This window comes from Centruroides vittatus, unplaced genomic scaffold (assembly GCF_030686945.1).
Source record: "Centruroides vittatus isolate TY-2023 unplaced genomic scaffold, ASM3068694v2 contig_866, whole genome shotgun sequence".
NCBI classification, from domain to species: Eukaryota; Metazoa; Arthropoda; class Arachnida; order Scorpiones; family Buthidae; genus Centruroides; species Centruroides vittatus.
Window position 1 is genome coordinate 1,118,958 of NW_027122565.1, and position 25,354 is coordinate 1,144,311.

The window sequence follows — 25,354 nt, forward strand, 5'->3', positions numbered from 1 at the left end:
TTAAAATTATCCATAATTAAAATGTACTGAATGTACTGACTTATTCATTTAAGTCTAAATCTAGCATTCTATGATGATGAACACCATGAAAATATCAATAAAAATATCTTTTACTATCTTCAGGTGTCAAAATAAAAATTTTTAATACAGTTAATTAAATTGATAAAATAGTTTAAACAAGTTTTTTGTAAAATTAACTTATTAATTAAAAGAACAAAACATGCATTGAAAAGTGACTATCATCATTGCATGTTATAAGAACTAGATTTCAAAATTCTATTTCACACTATGAATTTGGCTTGAAATCAGTCATTGCAGATGTAGGATAAATAATAAAGTTAGTTACTAGAATCCATATCTTATTCATATTTTGATCTCTCATGGCATCAAAATGTGCTCATCTTTTGTTTTAAAATGCTTGTAACTCTGGCTTCTTGGAAGTTTTGTGGCCTTGTCTACCTTTCTACTCAAGTATTTCCTTTGACAAGATATGGGAATCAGAAATAATAGAATAATAATCATTGCTAATGCTTTTAGTGCTGCCTGTTTCAATTGTGTTGGACAAGTTAGCAGGGCACTCATCCATGAATAATCTTGTAGTTTTTTTTTTTTACATTCAAAGTAGTACAATTTTAATTACGAAGTGATGTATATATGTACTATCATAAAACACAATAAAATGTTTCTGAAATGGCTTGATGATGAGTCTGAGGAAGAAAATGTAGGCTCCTTCCTCACAGACAATGAGAGAGAGGGTCTCCATATGAAAAACCTGGAAGTGTTGAGAAAGAAACCAGATTCTCTGCAGTCATCATCAATATCAAAAGAAAAGTGTGCATGTTGCCCAAAAAAAGAATAAGAAAACAGCATCCAAGAGTATAAAATGTAGCCTGCTGCATCAACCTGCAGATATCACATAATAACAATCTGCAAACAATGCATTTTTAGAAGTCCAGACCAAACAGATTCAGAACTTGAATAGAAATTATAATTGAGTTTAACAATAATTTCTGATATCGTATTTCTGTTTTTATTAATCTGATCGAACTGATTAAATATCAGTTTTCTGTTTCTATATCAAAATTACTTTTAATATATTGTAACTGAAGTAAAGTAAAATAAACATTAAAATGTGTATTATTCATAACAAAACTTCCTAGTCAGTAAAATTCTCAAGACAAATCATTATGAATACAAAAACACTTAGGGTGAGCATGCCGCTCTCTCTCAAGTAACAGCATTACAAATCCAACCATGAAGAGCACCATGTTAAGAAACTTATGTGAATAAAATACAATTTAAATTTTAAAAATTTTAATGTAATTGTCGGATATTTCTAGAGTAATGATTTCAGAATTCAAACATACTTGCCAGATCAGTTGAAAAAATTAATTAGTAATTAAAAATCAATCTCTTGATTCTTATTAAAATTTTAGATTATTTAAATTTAAGTTGCATTTTACTGTCAAACTGTTTTATAAATCAACTTTTAAAAGTAGCAATGTAATAAAATTACATATCAATTATTTTATAAATACTATTATTATTGATGCATCATCTTTACTATAGGCTTTATTCAACAGATATAAGGCTAAGATGTAGCTAAACAGCAAAACTTTTTTTTTAATTCTCACAACAGCAATTATTTCATAAATAATTGCTGTAAATCAATATAACAAACAGTTGTTCTTCATTTTAGAATAAAACACAAATAAGAATGGAAGTAATGTTTTTATAGATATGTTTTGTTTTTGATTTTATAATTAAAATTTGAATTTTTACTTCATTTCATTGATAGCTTGACCATTTTACTCAATATTTTTCTTGAAAATATTGTTACTCTTAAAGTTTTTATTATTAAAAGGGAAAAACTTTAATTGGCTTATTTTATTGCATAATATTTTTTATTTTAATTTATATTTGTCATGATGCTGTATTCATATTATGTTGAGCTTAATGGGTTATATTCGGTAGACACCAGTTGCTGTGTACTATGCTGGTTCAGAGTCAAGGCATGGTAACCAAAACAAAATAAAAATTAAATATTTCAGTGTGTGTGTCTATATACAGGAATTTAACAATATGATATGTATTCAATATAGTGGCCTTCTGTAGTGTGATGTATGTGTTTAATTAATAAGCTTTTATTATTATTAAACAAAAGCTTGGGAATAATAATAATCATCATCATCATCATCATCATCATATAAAAGAAAATTTCATTCACTGTTATACTTTGAGTATAAAATGCTGTTTAGTGAAAATTTAGCACACAAGAGTATCCTATTATTTGTTACATCAAAATATTTATCATCTCTAGAAAATTTAATGAAATTTCTTTTAGATTTTCAAAAAAAAAAAAAAAAACAAAAAACAAAAATCTAAACCAATACAAAGGTTGGAACATTTATTTAATGAAACAATGTTTTAAAATGTATAATTCAAATACAGTAGAGCATCGATTATCTGACTTAATTGGGGACTGGGGTTGGTTGGATAACTGAAAAATGGATAACCGAAAAGTATGAAAAAATACATCATTATTATAGTATATTAGTATATCCCATGTAGTTAGTATATTAGTATATCGCTATTAACCTACTTCGCATTGAATTTTCATTGATGTTAAGCCTAACAAAATTTTTTTTAAAATAATAATCGTCGCTATTGTATTGTTAAAAATTATTTCTTTATTTTGCACAAAATAAAGCAAAAAATAGAAAATTAAGCCTGGCTTAAATACTGGCCTCCCTTTCATGGTCGAGCCAGTGTTGCCAGCTAAAACATGCAAAAATTTAACAAAAATAATATTAAAGTAGCCAAGACATAGCCAAATATTGTAGCGCCACATCACTAGCGGACATTTGAATTTGTGGACTAGAATGCAGTCGGTTAACCAATGTGATGGTTAATCGGGAGTCGGATAATCAATGCTCTACTGCAGCGTTGTCCAACTTATCATAGCCCGCGGGCCATATTTTCTTCACCAAACATTTCGGGGGCCAAGAAGGTTGATAAATGAAAAGTCAGTTTATGTTAATTAAAAAAATATTTTATTTATACTAAAAAGAAAACTTTAAAATATTTGTAATATATTAATGAGAACATTGTGGCCGTAATTGTTTAGCAACAATATCTTTTATGTCCACATCAATATTTGTTGTGGCAAGTCTAATTATATCTTCAAGAGTGGAATCTTTCAAACTGTTTCTATATTTTGACTTTATATATTTCATATCGGAGTATGCACGCTCGCAGATATATGTACTTCCGAACATTGATACAATTTGAAGTCCAAAATCTCTCAATTTTGGATATTTCTCTTTATCTAAAAATTTGAATATTTCTATTCCAGTTACTCCACGAGATGTAAAAAATGGGTCAGCCTGCAGGTCGCATAATTCTATTTGATATTTAAGATCAACGGAGTTGATATCAATATTAATTGGATCACAAAATAAATCAATAGACGGTTTAAGATCATCAAATTGAGAAAATCTTTCATTGAAATCTGTAATTAGCATATCCAATTTTGGTAGAAATATTTTAAAATTTGCTTCTATATTACATTCTTTCATTTCTTCATAGATCTCTTTGCAAGATTCAAAATGAAATAAATTATTTTGCTCCAAATTAAACCTTAACAATTTTAATTTGTTTCTAAATCCAGTAACATATTTATAAAGGCAACACACATTTTGATCTTGTCCTTGCAAGGATTTATTCAAAATATTTAAATAATTTGTAATGTCCGTTAGGAAAGCAAGTGAATAAATAAAATTTTTATCAACTAAATTTGCTGTCAAATTTTCATCGACGGCAATTTCTGTGAGAAAAGATGAACTTCTTTTCGAAGTGTAAAGAATCTCCTCAAGCACTTTCCAACACTTAACCAACGAACGTTACTATGTAAAAGCAGATCTCCATACTCAGTTTCCAATTCATCCAAAAATGTTTTAAATTTTCGGTGTGTAAGAGAACGATTTCCGCCGCGAATTAAATTAGTAATTTTGCAAACCTTGTCCATTACGTCTTTTAGTTGTAGGGATAAACCACATAATGCCTCCTGATGGATAATACAGTGTAACATACGACATGTTATTCCTTCTTTTTGCAAAAGTCCCGCGAGCCCAATATTTTTGCCTCGTCATAGCTCTAGCACCGTCGGTTACAATAGCAGTGCACTTGTCAAATCCGCCATACTGCTCTACTGCACATTTTAATTGTTTGTAAATATCTTCACCTTTTGTTGTTCCGTGTAATGATTGTAATTTTAAAAGTTCTTCTGAATAATTATAGTTTTCATTTACAGTTCTTATAAAGATAAGCATTTGACTTGTATCGGAAATGTCTGTGCTTTCATCCAATGCTACCGAAAAATAGCAGCAACTATTGATTAGGTTTTCTAATTTATTAGTGACATGCATGCTAATCTCGTTTACACGTCGGCTTACAGTCTGGTGAGAAAGTGATACTGTTTGAAATTTTCTTACCATTTCATTGTCATTAAATGCTTGAGCCATTTTTATGGCACATTTTTTAATTAATTCTCCATCCAAAAATGGCTTCTTTGCCTTTACTATTTCTAAACAAACTTCAAACGATGCAGCTACCGATGCTTCTTGAAATTTTGGTTCTTGACTAAAATAATTCGTTTGATGATCCAGCTGCTTTTTCATTTTTTTCACTAGTAGTATTTTAATGTCTCGCGTGTACGAATGATACTTTTTATCATGCATGGAAAGATAATGGCGCTTCAAGTTATATTCTTTACACACAGCTATGATTTGTAAACATTCCAAACACTGTGGTTTACCATTCTTGTTCAGAATAAATAAATAATCTATCTCCCAGCGATCTTGAAATTCTCGATTTTCTGAGGTCTATTTTTCTTTTATTAGTAGCACTCATATTCAATAATTATTTTAATTAATAAATAAATATGAAATTAAGTTAATAATATTATAACACAGTCACCCCTCAACAAATTCTAGACAAGACTGCACTCGCACGATTGCATGAATCAACCAAATAGCGCAGGGTAGTGTGCGCATCACGTGCGCCAACCATAGATAAACAACAACCAATCACAAATATAATATGTGGTGCCTATGTTGAGCCAACTATCATCAGACGTTAAACGGATTGCTGCTGTATTCAGCCAGGTTAAGTGAAGTTACGCAAACTAAATAGTTCCTACTTTAAATTCAAATTAGATTTAAATTTTCACATAGTAAAATAATTTTAATATTAATAATAATAATTTAGTAACATAAATTTATTCATAGTAAAATGTACTTGCAGGCCGTAAAAATAATTTGGCGGGCCGCCAGTTGGAAAGCTCTGCTCTACTGTATCATTGTATCCTCCTGAACAAAAAATTTTATTATATTTTAAATAATAGAAAATTATATTTTTTATTGTCTGGTGCAGTGATGGCACTGAGAAATAATGCAGATATGTATTGTATGGGAAGTTATAGCAAGCATTGCACATTAGGACTTATGGTATTTTTTTAACAATAAATTTTATCTTTAACACATTATTTTATTTTACAAGATTAGCAGAAAATATTTTTAACTTTTTTCATTCAAATATTAAAAGGGTTTCCATTCTTTGCAGTTTGAACTCTTTCAAACTGAGAAAAAAAAAGGTGTTACTGTCCTTTTACTTGGATATTCTTCCTCTTCAGCATTTTTCACTGTCTTCAGAGGATACATTAGCCTTTGATGACATCAGTACTTCAGCCAGATTTATGTTGAAAATCAAGAAGCTAGAATATCTCTTTCTAGCTGCATTCCAGAAGATATCAGAATTACAAAGTTGACCAAAGCCAAGTCAATCATAAAAAAAAAAAAAAAAAAAATATATCATGCATAGTCCAGTTTTTGACCTGACTGTTGTGGGATAAAATCTAAGCATTCTGTTAGAGGTCAACTCCTTCTATTTCTCCATTATAAGAATGCACAATAATGGACTGGCTGACATCATTGTATTGTTTTTGTTTTTTCCTTATTAGTTTTACATATTCTTGGTCAGAATGTGTAGAACTGATAAGGAAACATATGCAACTTTTAATTCTCAGAACTCAGCAAATGTGCTATCAATGTATTGCACATTCTATATCAAACCTGACATGTCTTAAATATCTAGAATGTGTGGAAATCTATAGAACGGTTAGGAGTAAAAAAAAGGAATCAATTTTAAGGAGACTGATTCCTTATCTGCAATATGGAGGGCATGGTTGGACCTTATGTTTCAATACTTTTCTGTTTGTGATTTCCTTTTAAATTATTGTATAATTTTTCATATCCTGGTGCAAAATATGAAATTGTTTCACGGTGCATGTGTGGAACTTCTGCTACTGGAAATTTTTTGATTTGAATTCTGTTCTGTTTAATGTGTTTTGTTTGGTTCTGCATTCAGTATAGTTTTCCTGATTGTCTGTTCTTAAATGAATGAAAACATGCGTATAAGTGAAGTCTTTTGGGAATTTAATTGGTCTTGGTGTATGTGAGTATCTTTATAAAATGTAACCAGTTAGATTAGTAAATTAATATAATTAATGTTATGTTAAACTAAAAAAAAAAAGAATTGAACATCACTACACTTTGTTGCTTAATAACTAGCTAATTAAGCTTTAGATTAAAAAAGGTTTTTGACTTTTTATTCAGGCTTTTTCTCAATTAGCCTGTAAAATTTGGCCAAATCTTTCTGAAACTTCCTGTAAAATTAATTCTAGCATATATTTTAAAATTTTCCAAATGATTAAAATCCGACAATACACATATATCACATATAAATTTTATATCTAAAAACTGAATACCTAAAGCATATTCTGAAATTTAAAAATTATATAACCTTGATCTTTGTTTTAGAGTTGTAAGACCAGTTAATAAGTTTAACTTTAATGAATGAAAAGTTCTCTTGAAAATTTAACTGCTAATAAACTGAAGAAAAGAAACTATTGTGAGTTTGTGTTTGAATATTTTTATAAATACTTTATATGACAAATTATTAGTATTGTGTGTAGCCATTACTATTATTGTGTTAAAGTTTATTATGTATATAATTTCTGAGTTGGAGCTCCAACTCAGAAATTTATATAACATAATTGGCAATGCATTTACATATTAGCGAGGTTGAGGCCAAAGTTTTAAACGCGAAAACATGTACATCGGACATTCAGTGCCGCTTTCCTGTAAGCCTAGAAGTTTGACAATGGTGTTTGGAAAGTCAGTGTAATCATGCGCAACATTCCAAACACCATTGTCAAACTTCTAGGCTTACAGGAAAGCGGCGCAGAACATCCAATGTACACGTTTTTGCGTTTAAAACTTTGGCCTCAACCTCGCTATTGAGTAACGTTTATCCACTTAAATCATTTTCTAGGCTATTATTATTCAGATTTCTTAATATAATTATTAGTTTGAAAATTTAAAATAATTGAAAGTTATAAACAGATGGTGAAAAATTATTCTAATGATTAAGTAATATGTCAGCTAATAATGTGTATAATTTTGATAAATTAATATTTAATATTAATAGTAATTGGGTTTTTGATAAAATTATCTACTGTGTATGATTTTTATAGTAGATGTCCTATCCTTGTCGAAGTTGACTGTTGTTTTAGAAAAAACTGCATTCTCTGAGAATGCAGTTTTTTCTAAAACAACAGTCAACTTTGACGGGATATTTAAATTTTTAGAACACAGAATTCCATTACACCTGAGGAAGAACCCGACAAGGTTCAAAAACGTTTGCAATTTACTGAGAGAAGAAGCACACCGGTCAAAGGCACTTTAGTTGTTTATTTTAATTTCGTTCTGGTGTTTATCCTTTATACTTTATGTTAAGTGACATTAGTATCATTTCCAATATTATAGTATGTTAAACCTATTACTATAATTTGAACAGATTTAACCATTGTTAATTGATTTTATTTCATTTGAGTGTCATCATCTATTAATATTTCACTGATTTTAATAGTGAAATCTATTTTAAATTAACAAGTTTTACATGCTTTAAATTTTAATTTTTAGTTACAAGACAATAAACATAATTTCATTTTTTATGAAAATAGTAGTTTGATCAATATACTGTATTCATATAAATTATATGTAATATCTGGATAAATAAACTTCATTTAATACAGAGATGTGATATGTTTTTTTGGTGAATGAATTCCTTATACTTCCATTTCTTTTAATAGCAATATGAAATTAATGGTCACTTCTTGGTTAGTAATTTCTTGACACTTGTCACCTTTTTAACTATTTTCTGAATAAAAGTCTGTTCTGACCCTGTGATTGTAGATTTCAGATAGTAAATTAAAACATTTTGTGACTTCCATCACTGATGTGCATCTCTTTGACCTTGGATATGCCACTAAAGATTGGAAAATTAGAAAAGTTTGACAGAGAGATATTAGAATTTTGAAAAGATTATGCAAACTGCTTACAAGTTGTAACCACCAAATTGATGGAAAAGTTGCCACTGAAATACAAATTGACCAAGGGACTGTCATGCCTAAATCTAGCTTATACAAGGAATAGAGAAAAAGCACAAAAATTGCTAGATATTACATTAAAAATTCTCATGGCTGATAACTGGATAAATGATTCTACAGCTGATTAAAATTGCTATGCAATACAAAGACATTTTGTCATCCCCAAGAATTAGTGATTATAGTTAAACACTACTCTAGACACCATGTGAAATGTTTGATTCTTTCTGGCTTAGTCTGTCACATCAATATGGTGAAGTAAAAGAATTTGAAGCATTTGTGAAGATGATTTTAATAATGTTCCATGATAATGCTCATATGCACCAAAAATAAGAGACATTTGTAGCTTACAGGAAATTACATGATGTAGTCGTATCAGCTAGTGGATTGGGGAAATCGGATATATCAAAATAGTTTGTCCATGTAACTTGAATTGCAGCCCAGAGATACAAGGAAGCTATGTTAGCTCATAAACAGGAAGAAATATGGCAAGAGAAAGAGTGGAGTGAGAAGTTAATGGCTGTTGAAATGGTAAAAGAACTAAAGAAAAAGATGATGATGATTCTCGCAGAAGCTAATAAAGAGATTGAGGATGTTAGTAGGCATTTAGAAGTGCAAGAAAGGTTATTTTATTCTATTGTTAATAAAGAGTATGATTATTTTGTGATATGTACTCACTGTGAATTGCATAATTTGGAAAAATTGTATTGGATTTACATTATAAGGTTGACAGCATCAATTTGAATTTCCATATTTTGAGAAAATTGTCATGTTGAACTTGTATGTGATATATAATCTTCTACACATTTTGAAGCAATTGATTAATCAAATGAGATTAATGATGATTAATCAAAATGAGAAAATTAATCATATTTCATAATAAAGAGAATTGAACAGCTTTATAACTGAGTTTTATTTGATAACATCAAATAAATTGTGAACTGTTTTTAATTTATGCAGTGAGTTGTTTTCAGTTAGTCAGGGAAAAATGAAATTTCTCAGTAAAATTGGAAATTGTTTGACACGCTGTATTTCAGACAAAGTTAATATTGCAACACTATTCTCAAAGAAATTACAGCTAATTCCCTTTTACTCAAAGAGCTATTAATCAGAATCAGAAAATGAGATAGATCATTTTCTGATTCTGATTAATAGCTCTTTGAGTAAAACCATCTTTGGAAATTCATTGGTTGATCTGATGACCATGGGAGGGGCAAGGTAAATGAAAAGATGCACTTCTTTTTTGTGCTTCTTGCAGTTGTTATGCCTTGTAAATGCTTCAGTTCTGTTGTATTTAGCACTAAATGAGGTTTGGCAAATGATGCAACAAACTGAATAAATATCATCATTATGAGTTAACCAATTTTTGAATTTGTTTACTTTAGCCAAGTTTTTCTAAAAGTACAGTTGTGTAAATTTTTTTTTGGGGGGGAAAGAAGAATTATATCAACATCTAGATTGACTCATCTTGAAAAATAAATTTTTAAAACTCACAACAGCAGTAGAATTAGCATGAACAAGAACTTTAACTTTTACTTAGAATTGTGCAAATTCAATGTACTATAGCAACATCTGATCATAAAAATTTTCATAATTATAATGAGAAAGTCATTTTATCATTATAAGTAAACATACTGAATATTAAAAATAATTTTATATAATATTTTTTTCAATCAAAATTTAATTTTGTTTATATTTTAAACTGTTTTGTTGACACTTAAATGGATTTGCCAACTGCCATCCTTGATTTGAAATTGCTAGTCAAGTTGGCACAGTTCCAGCTGGTTGGCAACTCTAATGTCACCTTATCTCCCTTAAAATGGGGACAGTTAATATTGACCAAGTGTAATCTCTCATTGCTCTGACTACACAGAATAAAGTCTGCCAAGACAGACTTTGTGTATGAAGCATCATGTACTCTCTGCTTTGTCAATGTGAAAGTTTCCAATAAAAGAATAGGAACTCATGATGAGATTTGTTCAATTCTGATTCCTGGAAAATGCCCAATTTTTCTGGCTTTGATTAATTGTCCCATCACTAGTAGTAATATAGATTGTAATTCCTTTAAGCCCATTTCAGCTTATTTAGACCATATATAGGTATACCTCAAGTTACGTCATTCTCGATTATACGTTGTTTGTCAAAAAAGTATATGGAAAAATAAAAATCAAGTTTAAGTCCTTTTATTCGACTTTACATCTGTCCGCCACAAATATTGAAGTCGTAATATCACTAGAAAAGTGTTAAAAGCACATAAAATCATATTAAAATATGTATATGTACTGTACAGTAAATGTTAATATAATCATCATAAATCCTAGAGAACGAAACATGAAAACATCTGTGTTTCTGTGTTGTCGTCTTATTTAGCGGTCTTTAGGTGCTCGTTATTGGCATTTTCCACTGTAGTTTTGACTTACGTCGCAACTACACAAGTAAATTCGACTTACGTCGACTCTCCTGGAACCAATTACCGACGTAAGGCGAGGTATACCTGTATTGTTTAATTTGTATTTTACATGGAACAAAGACTTTTTGTTCTGATATTCTGGATTCCCTATGGGTTTTCCAGTTTTTAACATTATAGCTGAGATTTTAGTTAAATGGTTTGAGGTTTCGGTAATAAATAAAGGTTACATAAAACTGATTTGTAGATATTTAGATTATTGCTAATTATTTGGGATAATGACAAATATATTTATCCAATCATGGAGGATATAAACAATAATTCAACAGGTATTAGACTAATGCCAAACAATACTGTTATGAATCAGGCTATTTTTTGGCTATGTGATTAATTAATTTTAAGTACTGTATATCTCTGTGGATAAGATGACCTTCAGATAAGACGATGTATAAATTTTCGTCGAAGTTTTATAGTTTTAGCATATATCTGACCTATAAGACAACCCCCAAACTATCAACGGCCTATGAATTTAGTTTAGATCAGCAATCATTACCTGAATAATAATACTGTATAGCGTATATGGAATTATGTCCTATTTGTAATTTTTCGAATGAACAAATTTTATTTTCTTGCATCTGGCGATTTTTGCAAACATTCACACTAATTCAGGCATTCGGGTAATGACCATGACTATTCACAAAAACATTGTATGGGCTATTCTATTTTGTGCACATACCCTACTCTCTTCTAGTAAATAATTACAGTTTGTCTGAATTTTTATAATGGTTTTAATTTATATAAATTTCGATCTAATTTTTTTGTATCTGTCCTATAAGACAACCCCAGATTTTCGGGGCCATTTTTTATGGTTCAACTATCGTCTTATCTGCCAAGATATACAGTAATTTGTTACCAGAGGTAGATATTAGTCGATAAATAGCCCAATGCATTACAGTATCATTTGGCATTAACTAATAATGTCAGGTATTGAGATGTTTATTTAGGTGTTGGACTACATTTAAAACAGCTTTACAGTGAATTATTTAGACATTTCTGGTTTTAAATCTGATTAAAGGTATTGTATCAAAGTGTTTTGCAAGCCTACATCAATTGATTCCTGTAAATGTTGAAAATCATATGACTAAATTAAATTGAACAACTGAAGTGCCTTTGACCGGTGTGCTTCTTCTCTCTCTCTCTCTCTCTGTAAATTGCAAATGTTTTTGAACCTCGTTGGGTTCTTCCACAGGCGTAACGGAATTCTGTTTTACAAGTTTAAATATCCCGTCAAAGTTGACCGTTGATTTAGAAAAACCTGCATTCTGGAACGCTGTCGCATGTAGCCGATGTCGTCATATTAGACTTGCACGATGAGAGTTTTTCCTAAATCAACGGTCAACTTTGACGGGATATTTAAACTTGTAGAACAGAATTCCGTTACGCCTGAGGAAGAACCTAACGAGGTTCAAAAACGTTTGCTTCTTCTCTCCCTTTAAATCACACACTGGTCAAAGGCACTTCAGTTGTTAAATTTAATTTAGTTTCACTCTGGTGTTTTTTCCTTTATAAATCATATGACATTATGTTACATAAACTAGCAGCTTTTTGCACATCACACATTCAGGACTTAAAGCACACATACATAAAGAGTTAGAAAGAATTATTCTGTTTCTGTCCACCATAGCTTTCCTAGGAATGTCAAATAAGATCTCATTAAGGTACACTTTGTCTTCTGAAGCTAATAGAATAAGAAAGAAAGAACCTTTAGAATATTATAACAAATTCCTTGCATCAATCATAAAACCTTACATACAGGATTCACTCATACCATATCAGTCAAATGAAAACCTTAAAATGTATTTAAAAATTCTAAAACTTGTGTAAAATTTTTTTTTTCAAATTGGCAAGATTGTTAAAGGACATCTGGGAAGTGGGTACTAAGAATTAGCATTCATCTGGCTACATTTATGATGTCACAGCAGCAGTCCTAAGATGGCCATTCCATTTAAGTCATGTCCCAGGGAGGAGCATCATTTTGTTATAAGATTCCTTAGTAGTGAAGAGGTAAAACAATTCATTGCAAAATGAAGTTTCAGTATGGGAGTGCATGCCATATCTTCTACAAGTGCGCAAGTGATGTAGTTTGAAGATGGTATGACTTCTGTGGATGATGATCAGGAACTGAGACAGACTCATAAATTGTGACAGCATAGTCCATAACTGAAGTTGAATGTGTCATACAGGAAAACAATTTTGTTATGGTGTATGCAATAGCTGAATTATTTAACATCAGTCATGATTTAGCACATTATATCATTCTTGCTGAACATAATGGAGTTTGTCTGTAACAAGACAACGTGAAGATCTACATTGCTTGTGTCAGTTGCATTCATGAAAGTTTGCACTTTGAGTGTTTCATAAATTCCATACTCACCAGACCTCACCTGAAGTAATTATGACTTGGTCAGACCACTTAAAGAGATGCTGAGTTGCAAAATTTTCACTCTATAAACAATCAGAAGAATTCTATTTCAGGTATCTATGGGCTTTGTAATCGATGTAGGGTATACATTGAAGTGAAGACTATGTTGGAAGATTAGTACAGTTGTATAACATAATCAACACATTGAAATTTATTTACAAATTAAGGTTTTCATTTGATGCTCCTTTGTGTGTGTAGGCCAGTGGTTCCCAACCGGTGTTCCGTTAGCATCTCCCAAGTGTTCCGCAGATTTAGTCGCAAATCGGAAAGTGTACAATCGTATTTGAGCCGCCGAATATTAAAAAATTAAAATCATAAAATTTTCATAAACTTAAATATATATGTACGACTCGTACTTATCGAGTATACTACTGTTTCGAATAAGATAAAGGCAATGATAAAAACTGAATGAAATATGTAAAAAACATAGGCACAAGTTTCCCATTAAAGTTATTTAGGTATATTTTTTCCTGTCTTAGAATTGGCATTAATAATATGAATAGAGATTTTGAATTATAACTGCTCAATTCTAATAAAATAACTGATGACAAGCTTATGTATTGCATATTAACTTAAGTAAGTGTTCCGCTAAAGAAAATTGCTCACAAAAGTGTTCCGCATCCTAGAAAAGATTGGGAACCACTGGTGTAGGCATTAAGAAATTATTTTATGATGATGCAAATCTTAAGAAAGGACAAAGACAAATCAATAATGATGGTAAGCCAGGGATATATATGATTCAACTGTCAACATATACAGATAGTTTTACTATATTGGTTCCACATAGATGTCTTTATCTAAAAGGATCAAAGAATATTATAGTTTGGTTATGTTTGATTCTGGACTTTAAATGGTCCAAGTGATGGTCAGATGCCACTACACAATTGGTAGGAGTGATGTACTCTTGTAACATCTTGCTGTATGAAGAACAGGACAAAATAACTGAATACTCAGATTTGCTAGTTGGATTTGCCGCACTCCTCATAAGCTTCAGTTTGGTTAGTATACAGACTCTACCAATTACTATCCCATTGGGCTTTAAAATTCACTGTGCAAGTTACATGGAATACTCTATTTTAATTAAGGATACAAGAATATTCTCCAAGTAGGTCCAAAGATGTTACTTCCAAATGAATCTATTGGTTTCTTTAATTTAGCAGTTCATTTGTTGAATTTTGAACTTGGTGGAAAGTTTTAGACAATTCTTTGATAACATAATTATATATATATATATATATAGTGGGGTACATCATATTTTGAATTTAATTCATTTGAGGAGGCCAATTGAACTCTGTATTTGAAGTCTGAATCAATTTTTCCCATAGAAATAATAGAAAGTGAATTAATCAATCATTCCAGACCCTAAACAATACCTATTTCAATAACCTTAAACAGCAAATATACATAATTTAAGGTAAAAATAACACATTTAAATAATGAACTAAAACAAAAAAACAATAAATGAAATTTATTTTATTACACAGTATTTATGTAAATAATATTTACTGTAACTTATTGAGAAGTGGTCGAGGTCTTGTTTCTTAAAGTTATTCTGCAGCTTGCTCAATAACATGCAATCTCCTGGAGGTCAACATTGCCACACCTTTAGCCACATTTTCTGCTTTTATTGCATCCTTATTCGTAAGAATGCTACACACAGTCAACTTTGCCATCTTAAACATGGCTGTGAGATTAATCATCCATGTACTGCTTTCATGCTTCATGATAAGTTCCTTTTTCACCTTGATTGTTGATACTATTACCTTTCCCTTGGGTTTTGATGCCTCCACACACTTCTTGGATGCTATGATTAATAATTAAGTATTATATGTATATAACTAAATACACTGAAAATAAAGCAAAAAACTTGAAAACACATAAGCACAAAACAAGATGCTTTCATAACAATTGCAAGAGTTGAATTGGGTGCTTAACAGATGGTGTTTAGGAAGTGTGTGCATTTTTCACTGCATGCACAATTTGAATGTAGAAGCATCATTCAAAGTATGAAATACCACTGTATATATAATAGAATATATGAAATTATAAGATAAATTTATACTGTTTTAATCTATTTGAAATGTCTGACATTTTTTTCAAGGAATTTGAAATTATAAAAAAAGCCCCATAAGATGTGATGCTTGAATTTTTGAAGTTTTTATTCTATCTTCATTGCTCAGTTGTAACTGAGTGATACCCATTCAAGATCCATCACATTGGCTCCATTCTTGTCCTCATAAATACTATAGAAGAGTGTTTTTAAATCTTTTTGCTTGCATGATCCAATATATTTGTTTTTAATGGTTCCACATCTCAAATGTTTATAAAATTAAAATTTTAAAAAAGTTTTTAAATTGACAAATTACTTTAATGCTGATACATTTTGCTTTATTCTTATTCTATATTTGGCACCGTGAAAAGCATATTTATGTTTCTCTTATGTGGAGTTAGTTTCTAAACTACTGTACTTACTTAGAACAACCATTGTTGAAAATCCACTTTTCATCAGAAGTTGTTACAAGGGGAAGTAATTTTCTATCTTGAGGAAACCGTGTTTTGTATTTTCTTTCTTTTCTTTCGAAGACACAATGTAATGACGTAAACTTAAACACTGGGCAAATTTTTCATCCTTTTTATTCGGTTGGAACGCTTTTATTACATAACGCGTTTCGGGCCGATGCCCCTCTTCAGCCAACTTCTAAATCCTGGTGGTGAGAGCTTGTATACCATTAAAAGCTGGTCCATACCTCATTCGGTAGTTTAGACGGATGTAAATAGTCCAAGGGTACGAATCTGAGATTCGTCTACCGGTGTGTTGTTTAGCGCTGATCTCCTAGCGGTTTAGCGGAGATCAGCGCTAAACAACACACCGGTAGACGAATCTCAGATTCGTACCCTTGGACTATTTACATCCGTCTAAACTACCGAATGAGGTATGGACCAGCTTTTAATGGTATACAAGCTCTCACCACCAGGATTTAGAAGTTGGCTGAAGAGGGGCATCGGCCCGAAACGCGTTATGTAATAAAAGCGTTCCAACCGAATAAAAAGGATGAAAAATTTGCCCAGTGTTTAAGTTTACGTCACTACATTGTGTCTTCGAAAGAAAAGAAAAGGGAAGTAATTTTGTTGCCTTTTTATTCAGAATTCAATATTCTTCAATTTGTAATGAAAATTTTGGTGAATTATTGTAGTTATCTTCAAACTTTATTTCCAAAATCTTGTCCATTGATAATTCAATTAAATTATCTTGTTCTGATAAAGTTAAATTATTTGATTGACATAGTTGAGACAGATTTACTACCCACACAAATATGTTCTTCTGGTAAGAAATACTGAGTAAAATTAAAATTTCTTTTAATTTAACTTTAATTAACTGACAACTCAGTTAATTAACTTTTGTTAATTTTGTTAATTAACTTTACTCAGTTAATTAACAAAATTAACTGAGTAAAATTAAAATTTCTTTTAATTTTACTCAGTTAATTTTGTATAAAGTGGCACATATCCAAAATTTCCTTCTGTGTTATCATGTCCTCAATCATTTGTAGAATGATGATAGTCTTTTTTTTTTTTTTTACTTTGTTTAACCATTAACCAGAGGTGAATTTTTTTTACAAAAACTATCTATTTTATTATAACATAATTGGTCTGATTTCCTTGCATTGACAAATTCAAATCATTTATTTAAAATTATTTTATTGATCCATTTGTGCCAAAATTTACCCTTTATATATATATATATATATATATTTATTATTATTATTAATAATAATATGTGAAAATAAATCTAAAAGTCTGAAAAAACAAGGAAATATTTTCAAAATCATTCAACTTAAATTGTATCTCAACAGTTTTAGAATCAGACTACTAGGCATTTCTTCTTTTTTTTTTTAATTTAAAAATTAAAATATAAATTTACAATCTAAATTTCCATTGCTAATTCCAGAAAAAAAAAATAGTCAACGTTAAGGATTGGACTCCCTCTCTTGTGAGTGGAAGTGATACGTAGAAAAAGTGCGGAAAGGAGAAGAAAAGCGAAGAGTACAGATTGTTAGCAAGGAAGATTGACAAGCATTAAGTTTATTATACATGGGTTTTAATAAAGAAAAATGTATAAAAAAAATAATAATTTACAACAGAACTTTAAATTTCTACATTTTAATTTTTAAAAATGTGTGTTTATTTCCAATCTAAATTACAAGAGAAATTTAGATTGAAAATTTATATATCAATTTTTTTAAATACTTGGTTGGCTTCTTCTAAAATTGTCAAGATAGAATGTGTTTTACATTTGGAACTTTTAAATTTAATGGAATATGTTTGGAAGCTCTGATGATGGGCTAATCAGCTTAAAAGCATAAACTTATTTTTAACTGTTACTTTTTCTGCATTTCTATTAGTATTATTAAGTTAAAAATTACTTAACAAATATTCTCTTTAGAATCATTATACTTTTTTAACAATGAGATAGATAAGATTATGAATTACTTTTGTATTTAGTAAAATGAGGTAAAATTATTAATTATTATTCAAAATAAATTTAAATTAACTTTTTTGTTTGTTTGCTTATTAATTCAGTTAATAAACAAAAAAGCCTGGTTAATTGAATTGATTAACGCTTTTTTAAAATCTTTATTTAGAAAGATACTATCGCCATAAGCCTTTTCCAAGTATCTAAAAGACAGTTACTAAGAACAAATTAACAAAACAGTTGAAAACAAAAAGAAATCAATTTTTACGACAGATAAAAGCTAAATCATCAAAAACATTGTTTATATTTTAATAAAAATATATCACAAGTTAGCTGACAATATGGTATCCCTTTACTAAACATCACAACTACTTTACTTCTGATAAATGATAAATTTTCTATTTGTACTTTCATGACTCTAAAATCCACTTATTTTTCTTTCTAGTGAAAATTCTGAGAAAGGAGTTATCATTTTACCTAGAACACTGCTTTTTCTTGTGAAACTAGTAAGATATTAGGTGCATGACTAGTAAAATGACTTTAATACAGCTGGATAAACAAACCAATAACATAGTTCATTTCAAATAAAACAGACTATGACATTGACTTGCTTAAATTGTGTTAAATCCTTTTTACCAGGCAATACATCCATTGTTACATCCATATGCTTGACATCTCCAGGTATTCTTGTGATGTACAAAGCAGAATATCTTTATTATTATCTATTGATTCTTAATACCACTGTATAGTTTACTCAATATGCTTAGTAAATAGATCATTTACATTATTTTTAGATTATCCATTTTGGGGGCACTTACAAGTTTTTTTTTTTTTGTCTATTATGGATTTAGCAAAGCTTACAGTATGATAGCTGAGTGGTGAGAGGACCTAAGATATCTAAAACATGAAAAATTCCTAATGATCTATCAGCAAATTTTTCAGGATGGATAGCACATACCTTAGCCTATCTTGGCAAACTTCTTATCTCAATCATAGCTTGAATTCTGTTAAAAATTTTTGATTCTTATTTCAAGAAAATAAAATTTTTTTGTATGATTACCTTAATAACCTAAATAACTTTTTTGTTTATTAATAGGGAAAACTGGACAATTATCGGAATGATCACAAAAATGGCAAAGAATTAAATGAAGACCAAAAGGTATGTCATAATAATAAGAATAATAATAATTTAAATTTATTCACTATGGCATTATAGTATTTAATATTGTTCTTTTCTTATTTAACAAAATTCAAAAAATAGAATTTAGTGAAAATATAGAAATACTAGCAGGTAGGCCCAGCGTTGCTTGGGCAAAAGTAACAATAGCGAAGATTAAGATTATTATGTTATAGTCAACCTTACCCGTTTTCACAGAATGCAAGAATTGGGTTCCCCTGTTTCCAGACTAATTAGAGAATTTTTAGATGGGTTTAAAAACATGTTCAATTTCCTGCAAAAATGAAAAAAAAAAAACTGCATCTGCATCTTGCATGTCGCTTTCTCTTAACAATTCCATTGTTATGTAACACTTCCATTGTTGATGGAGGTGTTAAGCCCTAATCCTGTTCCTCTCCCCATGGGGAGGAATTTTGAAAAATCCCTTCTTAGTATGCATTCTTGTGACATACCCTAACTGTGTACCAAATTTCAACTTTCAACTCCTAACTGTTTGGGCTCTGTGCTGATTATTATTATTATTAACTTGTCTTGATTATATATACAGGTAACCCCCGTATAACACAGCACTTCTATAGCATGGATTCACTCTAACACGGTTTGAGAATTGGGTAAAACCCTCGTACAACATGAATGTAATAAATTTTTACATACTTAAGTACTAATGGTATACGAAAATTATTATTTTCATGAACTATTAGTACTTAAGTATGTAAATTTTCTTTTCCCGCCTTCTGTCGATACTCATGGTCCTTCTCGAAAATTGTTTCAATGCTGCCAGATCTCGACACTTCTGCTTTTGATGTTGCCAGATGTTTTTCTCCTATTCCATACTTGCTTTATTCTTTATAAGTGCTTAGTACCATATAAGGAAATTTATAAAGATCTTTTAACTAAAAGCAAGCAATCTAAAATTACATACTTTTTGCAAATGTAAAGCATGGATCTGAAGATAATGCAGAAAAATGCTCAGAGGATAAGGATAACTTGCCAAAAAGAAAATGCCCTTGGTTAATAGATGATTAGTGATGATGAAGAAAACATTGTTTAATTTATATTAATATGTATCACTTAAGAAAACTTTAATAAAGATATTTATCTTAATTATGAAAATATAATAGCATGTTTTTTAATTTTTGGAACCTAACCCCCCTTTTCGTACTAGTTCTTTGTTTCGTATAACACGGCTATTTTTTGGAACATAACTCCTGTGTTATATGGGGGTTACCTGTATATAGATAACCTTATGTTGAAAATTTGTATTATATCACCTATGCATATTTATCCAATAAGATTTAATTGTATATTTTTTTACCATATTTGCATTTTATTGTGGCGGCAGTAGCCTCAAAAGAAAGGTCGCCTCTGTGCTTGTGAATTTATGAACTGTCACTGGAGCAAACGATGGAATAATGGAAGCAAAGTATTTTACTTTTGTTAAATGTTTCAATTTTATATTTATACAATTAAATGTAATACCATCGACCATGTTTTATATTTACTATTTTTTACCAATAAGATTTATTTAAAAATTTTATCCCTGTGATCAAAAAGTAACTGGAGTGGTTCAATCCTTGTGTTTTATTACATAAGATTTGAATTTATTCATCAAAATTTATTTCTCTTCCTCCAACTGCAATGCACTTATGCCAGTGTTTTCTCCAGTTCTTGAAACATACTTTAAAGTTTTTTGTGAAAGATTTTAGGAATTGCAGTGAATTCTGTTTTATGGCATCATTTGACTCAAAATGGTGACCACAAAATAGAAATTTTGGTCAAGGAAACAAGAAAATGTTGTTCAGGTCCATACCAGGTGGATATGAAGCTTGCAGAACTGTATTTATTGAATTTTTCACCAAAAAATTTCAAACAACAAGAGCATTGTGAGCAAGTGCATTACAATGGTGCAAAATAAATGTGTTTTCTCACCACAAATCAGGTAATTTTCTACAAATTGCTTCACACAAATGATGCAAAATCAGGCCTTGGAGCAGGGCTGGATTAACCCACTTTGGGGCCATAGACATTTTCTTCTTACCGGGCCCCTTCCTTCTCTCACAAGAAATAGAGCACACAAAAAATATAAAACAAGTAAAACGGCAAGGCTGTATTTGGAACAAGACTATGTCTCGGAGACCCACTACTAAGCGGGATCACTTGGACGCTCACGGCAGGTCTCATTCTCATTCTCCAATCATCTTTGGTATCACTGGTTTTGAGCACAGTTGTTCAAACTTTGCTGGCCACAGCCACAACCACAATGCATTTTCATTGAAATTAACCTATTGAATGTTGAAATTTCTCTCTGTTGCATGATTCCCCAGGTTGAATTTTTGTCAATGCGAAAATTTCCTGTTTTTGAAAAAAATAATGGTGGCTATTGTATTGTCTGAAATTATTTTTTTATTTTGCACAAACAAAATGTATAGGCCTATATATTAATAAATGTAAAAAAAAATAATTCCATTTTCGAAGTTAGTTTTAATATAAAATTATAACGACATGCCATATAGTTTCAAAAAGTTCCGATGATGAAACGAGATATCTCCAGTCAGTCGGTCGAGGTTAGCATGTGGCGTACAGAAATATGTGGGGAATAACATGGGACAGGTAAATAGGTTTTTTTCAAAGATTTGTTTGTCAAAATTCGATTTAGCAATATTCGCTTTTTGAACTTCCCAATGCATGTGTTTGTCGAAATTCGATTTTACAATATTCGTATTTCCAACTTACCAACCAGCAACACATGTGCAAATCTTGCACTACTGCCTGTTTGTAGAGAGTGTCACCATTTTGTATTTTATTGTGTTTCAGTTCTCAGTCTCCTGACTACCTATGAGTCTGGTTTTTTTTATGCATGCATGATTTGGGCACCTAATACTCTGTGCCAAATTTCAACTCTTGACATGTACTCCTTCATACCTCTAAGCTGATAAGACAGCAGGACGTACGATTTTATAAACAAGACAGTCTTGTCAACAAAACTAAATAATGTGAAAAACTAAAACAAATCTTAAATTTTTATTAGTAAAAAATATTTAATATACAACGATAAATTTTAGTTTTTCTAGAAAAGTTTGAACAGTTTGTTTATAAATTTAAAAAAATTGAAATTTATTTTATAGAATGTCTAACAAAAGTTGTTATACAATAACAATATTACTTTAAAATATTAATTGTTTAACCTTTTTGGTTAATATTTAAATAATATAATATTTTACCATGAAAGTTAAATTGAATAATGAAAAAGATAGTTTAAATAAAAGCCAAGATAGCTTTAAAAAAGTAAGTATATAAATATGAATAAACTTTATTTAAAAATTCTGTTTTCTAGTCTTTAATTCGGGAAAATTATCAATTATTTCATCATAATTAATATTAAGCATTTTGTTCGACGTATAAAACAGTAAAACGTACAAATCTTAATCTTGTTGTTACTTTTTGCCTGGGCAACGCCAGGCTCATCATCTTGTAGTTAATATTATTCTTATCGCTATAAAAAAAATTCTAAATTATCGGAAGAATTACTTTCAATAAGAAGAAACATAAGAACACATTTTCTTTAGATTTTAGTATTCACAATAACCATATAAAAAGCAATATATTTTTGTTTATTATATACAGTTGTCCAACAGAAAAGTAAACTATCTTATTTACAAATCTTTTCAAAATAGACAGTTTGACTGGGCCCTTCTAAAAACAGGGCCCTAGACATTTGTCTCATTTGTCTATGCGATCATCTGGCCCTGCCTTGGAGTCACTCACTTTTTCGAAGTATCCTCACTTTTCTCACCTTTCAGGTCATTTTCTCACTTTTTTGGTCATTTCCTGCTTAATTAAGATGTGGGACCAATCAAAAATAATTTTAAAGCTAAATGATCTGCTGGACTATCAGACTAGAATTTTCTGGAAGAAAATACTCAGTCCTGAGCAGGAATCAGAACCACAACTTCCGCTTACTGTTGTTAGATTATAGGAAACAAAAATTCCTTTCACATATGTAAAAAGTCTTTCATGCACTTAAAAAAATACTTCTCGTCACAAATTCAAAAGCCAATATTGAGTAAAGTTATGTACTCATACCATATTGTCATTATTAGCCAAAATCTAGTTCTTCAGAGTTGCATTTCTATCTATGGGGATTAAAAATAAGTATTTTAAGCAATGTAATCTAACATTTTCGGTCAATTAATTGATCTTCATCAGGATCAAACTGTTTTTCGATTTATGATGAACGAAATCAATTATAGAACATTTTTAACTTTAAAAGTTTTCTCAATGCCTCAAGTCCAAAAATAGATAAATAGAATGTACAGTACATACTAATAATGTACAAATACAGTAGAGAACCGAAAATCTGAATCAATTGGGGACTGGGGTTGTTCAGATTAGTGATTTGTTCCGATTACCGATTATGTACGAATAAATATATTAACCTGTCCGATGTTCAAATTTTTCTCCGTTGCGTGTCGCTTCGTGTTGAATTTTTCTCCGTTGCGTGTCGCTTCATGTTGAATTTTCGTCGATTTTAAGCCTAACGAAAATTTTTATAATAATAATCGAGGCTATTGTATAATAACAAAATAAATATATTGAAGAATATAAAAACATGAAAATTATACTTTAGAAGTAAATTTAGTATCAAAAACGTTCGATTCAGCACGACACAGTCCAGCTGAAAATCGTTCCGATTAACGAGTCTCTACTGTATATGCATACATTAACTATACACACTATAATAAAAGTAAAAATAACAAATAAAAAAAATTAATAATAATAAAGAAATAGATAAATAAATAAGTGATGATATAACAGGCACTGACTAATGCCTATTTTTTTTATCTGTCTGTGCTTTTTTTTTTTTTTTTTGCTGATATGTTCATAATGCACCTGTACTCCATGCTGCTGAGAGTTTGATTCTCTGAAGTTTATAGCCTGTATTGCTAGATTGCTCTTGTGGATATGCCAGGCTTCTGCATATTTAATATGTCTCCTGTCTTGAACCTTATGAATTATTTCTGCTCTTTCCCATTTCACTGAAACCTCTGTTGGGTCTGCTATAACAAGGGTGGCCAACTTTTGTGCACATAAGATCTACTTTTTATCGTAAAAATGTGTCGCGATCGACTTGTTGTCATAGGCATAGTCTAAGTGGGGAGGGGAAGTGTGAAATACATACTATGTTTATACACTGTTTCAGTACGAAGTGCACTCACTGCTTATGAGTCGAGTCATAACTGCATGCATACAGTTGCGTTCGGTTACAAATATAATACATTAAGTCAAGACATCGCTACCGATCGACCAAAATTGGCTTGGCGATCGACCGGTCGATCGCGATCGACTTGTTGGCCACCCCTGCGCTATAACATATGTTTCTAAAACAGTAACTGGTTGTTCATTTTGTATGTTTCTTTTGTGCTCTTTTATTCTTTCTTTTAATGACCTCCTTGTAGCTCCAATGTAGTGCAGTTCTTTTTGCCGCCTCTCGTCTTGTATGGGTATTCTGTAAATTCCAGGAATAAGGCTCTGGTCTATAGGTTCCTTGTCTGTACATAGCATCTGGTATACTGTTGGATTTCTTTTAAAGACTATCTTTTTGTTAGTAGCTGCTCCTATTTCTTTGTAAATGTTGGTTAAAGGTGCTATGTATTCCATTACTGTGTATTCTTTTACTCTTCCCCTTTCCTTACCTTCATTATTGTCTTTTCTTGTTTTATTGATTAAGGCCTTTATTTTATAGGTGAAGCAAGACTGAAAAGATTATATCAAAGTCAGTCAAAAATTGAGGTCGTGCTGACTATTTTTTTTCAATTATTGTGGTGTTATGCATCACAAATTCCTTCTGTCTGTCCAAACTGTCAACAAAGATTATTATTTGAGCATTTTCAGACCTCAGAGTGCCATTTTTCCTCTGAAAAAGTTAAGAAAAGTGAGTTGAAATACAGAAACAGTGAGTAAAAAGTGAGTACAATGGTGACAAAACAAAGTGAAAACATGGAAGGAAAACTCAGCAAAATAGCAGTAAAAGTTATTTTCTTTCCTTTTTATTCTGTTATGATTAAATACATTTAAAAAATTTCTGTTTATACTGTAATGCAGTAGCCACTTGTTATATCACACTTTTTTGGTCCTCCAAATTTTAAAAGCACTCGCATCAATAAATTTTAAATTATCAATTGCCATTGAATTTCTATTTGCAATGAAATACAGTAGTTTATTTCTACCATTGTCCTTGAAACTATCACTGAAGGTGAAACAATAAAGATTAAATATTTGTCAAGATCTAAATATGCAAAACAGGTGAA

The 25,354-nt window shown here is 30.3% G+C and overlaps 1 protein-coding gene across 1 annotated transcript in view; it reads left to right on the top strand.

Moving 5' to 3' along the window:
• LOC136982858 (caprin-1-like) overlaps positions 1–25,354 on the top strand; it is a 49,184-nt gene that overhangs the window by 5,976 nt on the left and 17,854 nt on the right. The window contains exon 2 of the mRNA XM_067279401.1: positions 18,966–19,028. Coding sequence (XP_067135502.1) covers positions 18,966–19,028 — 63 coding nt within the window. The remainder of the gene's footprint in view (positions 1–18,965; positions 19,029–25,354) is intronic.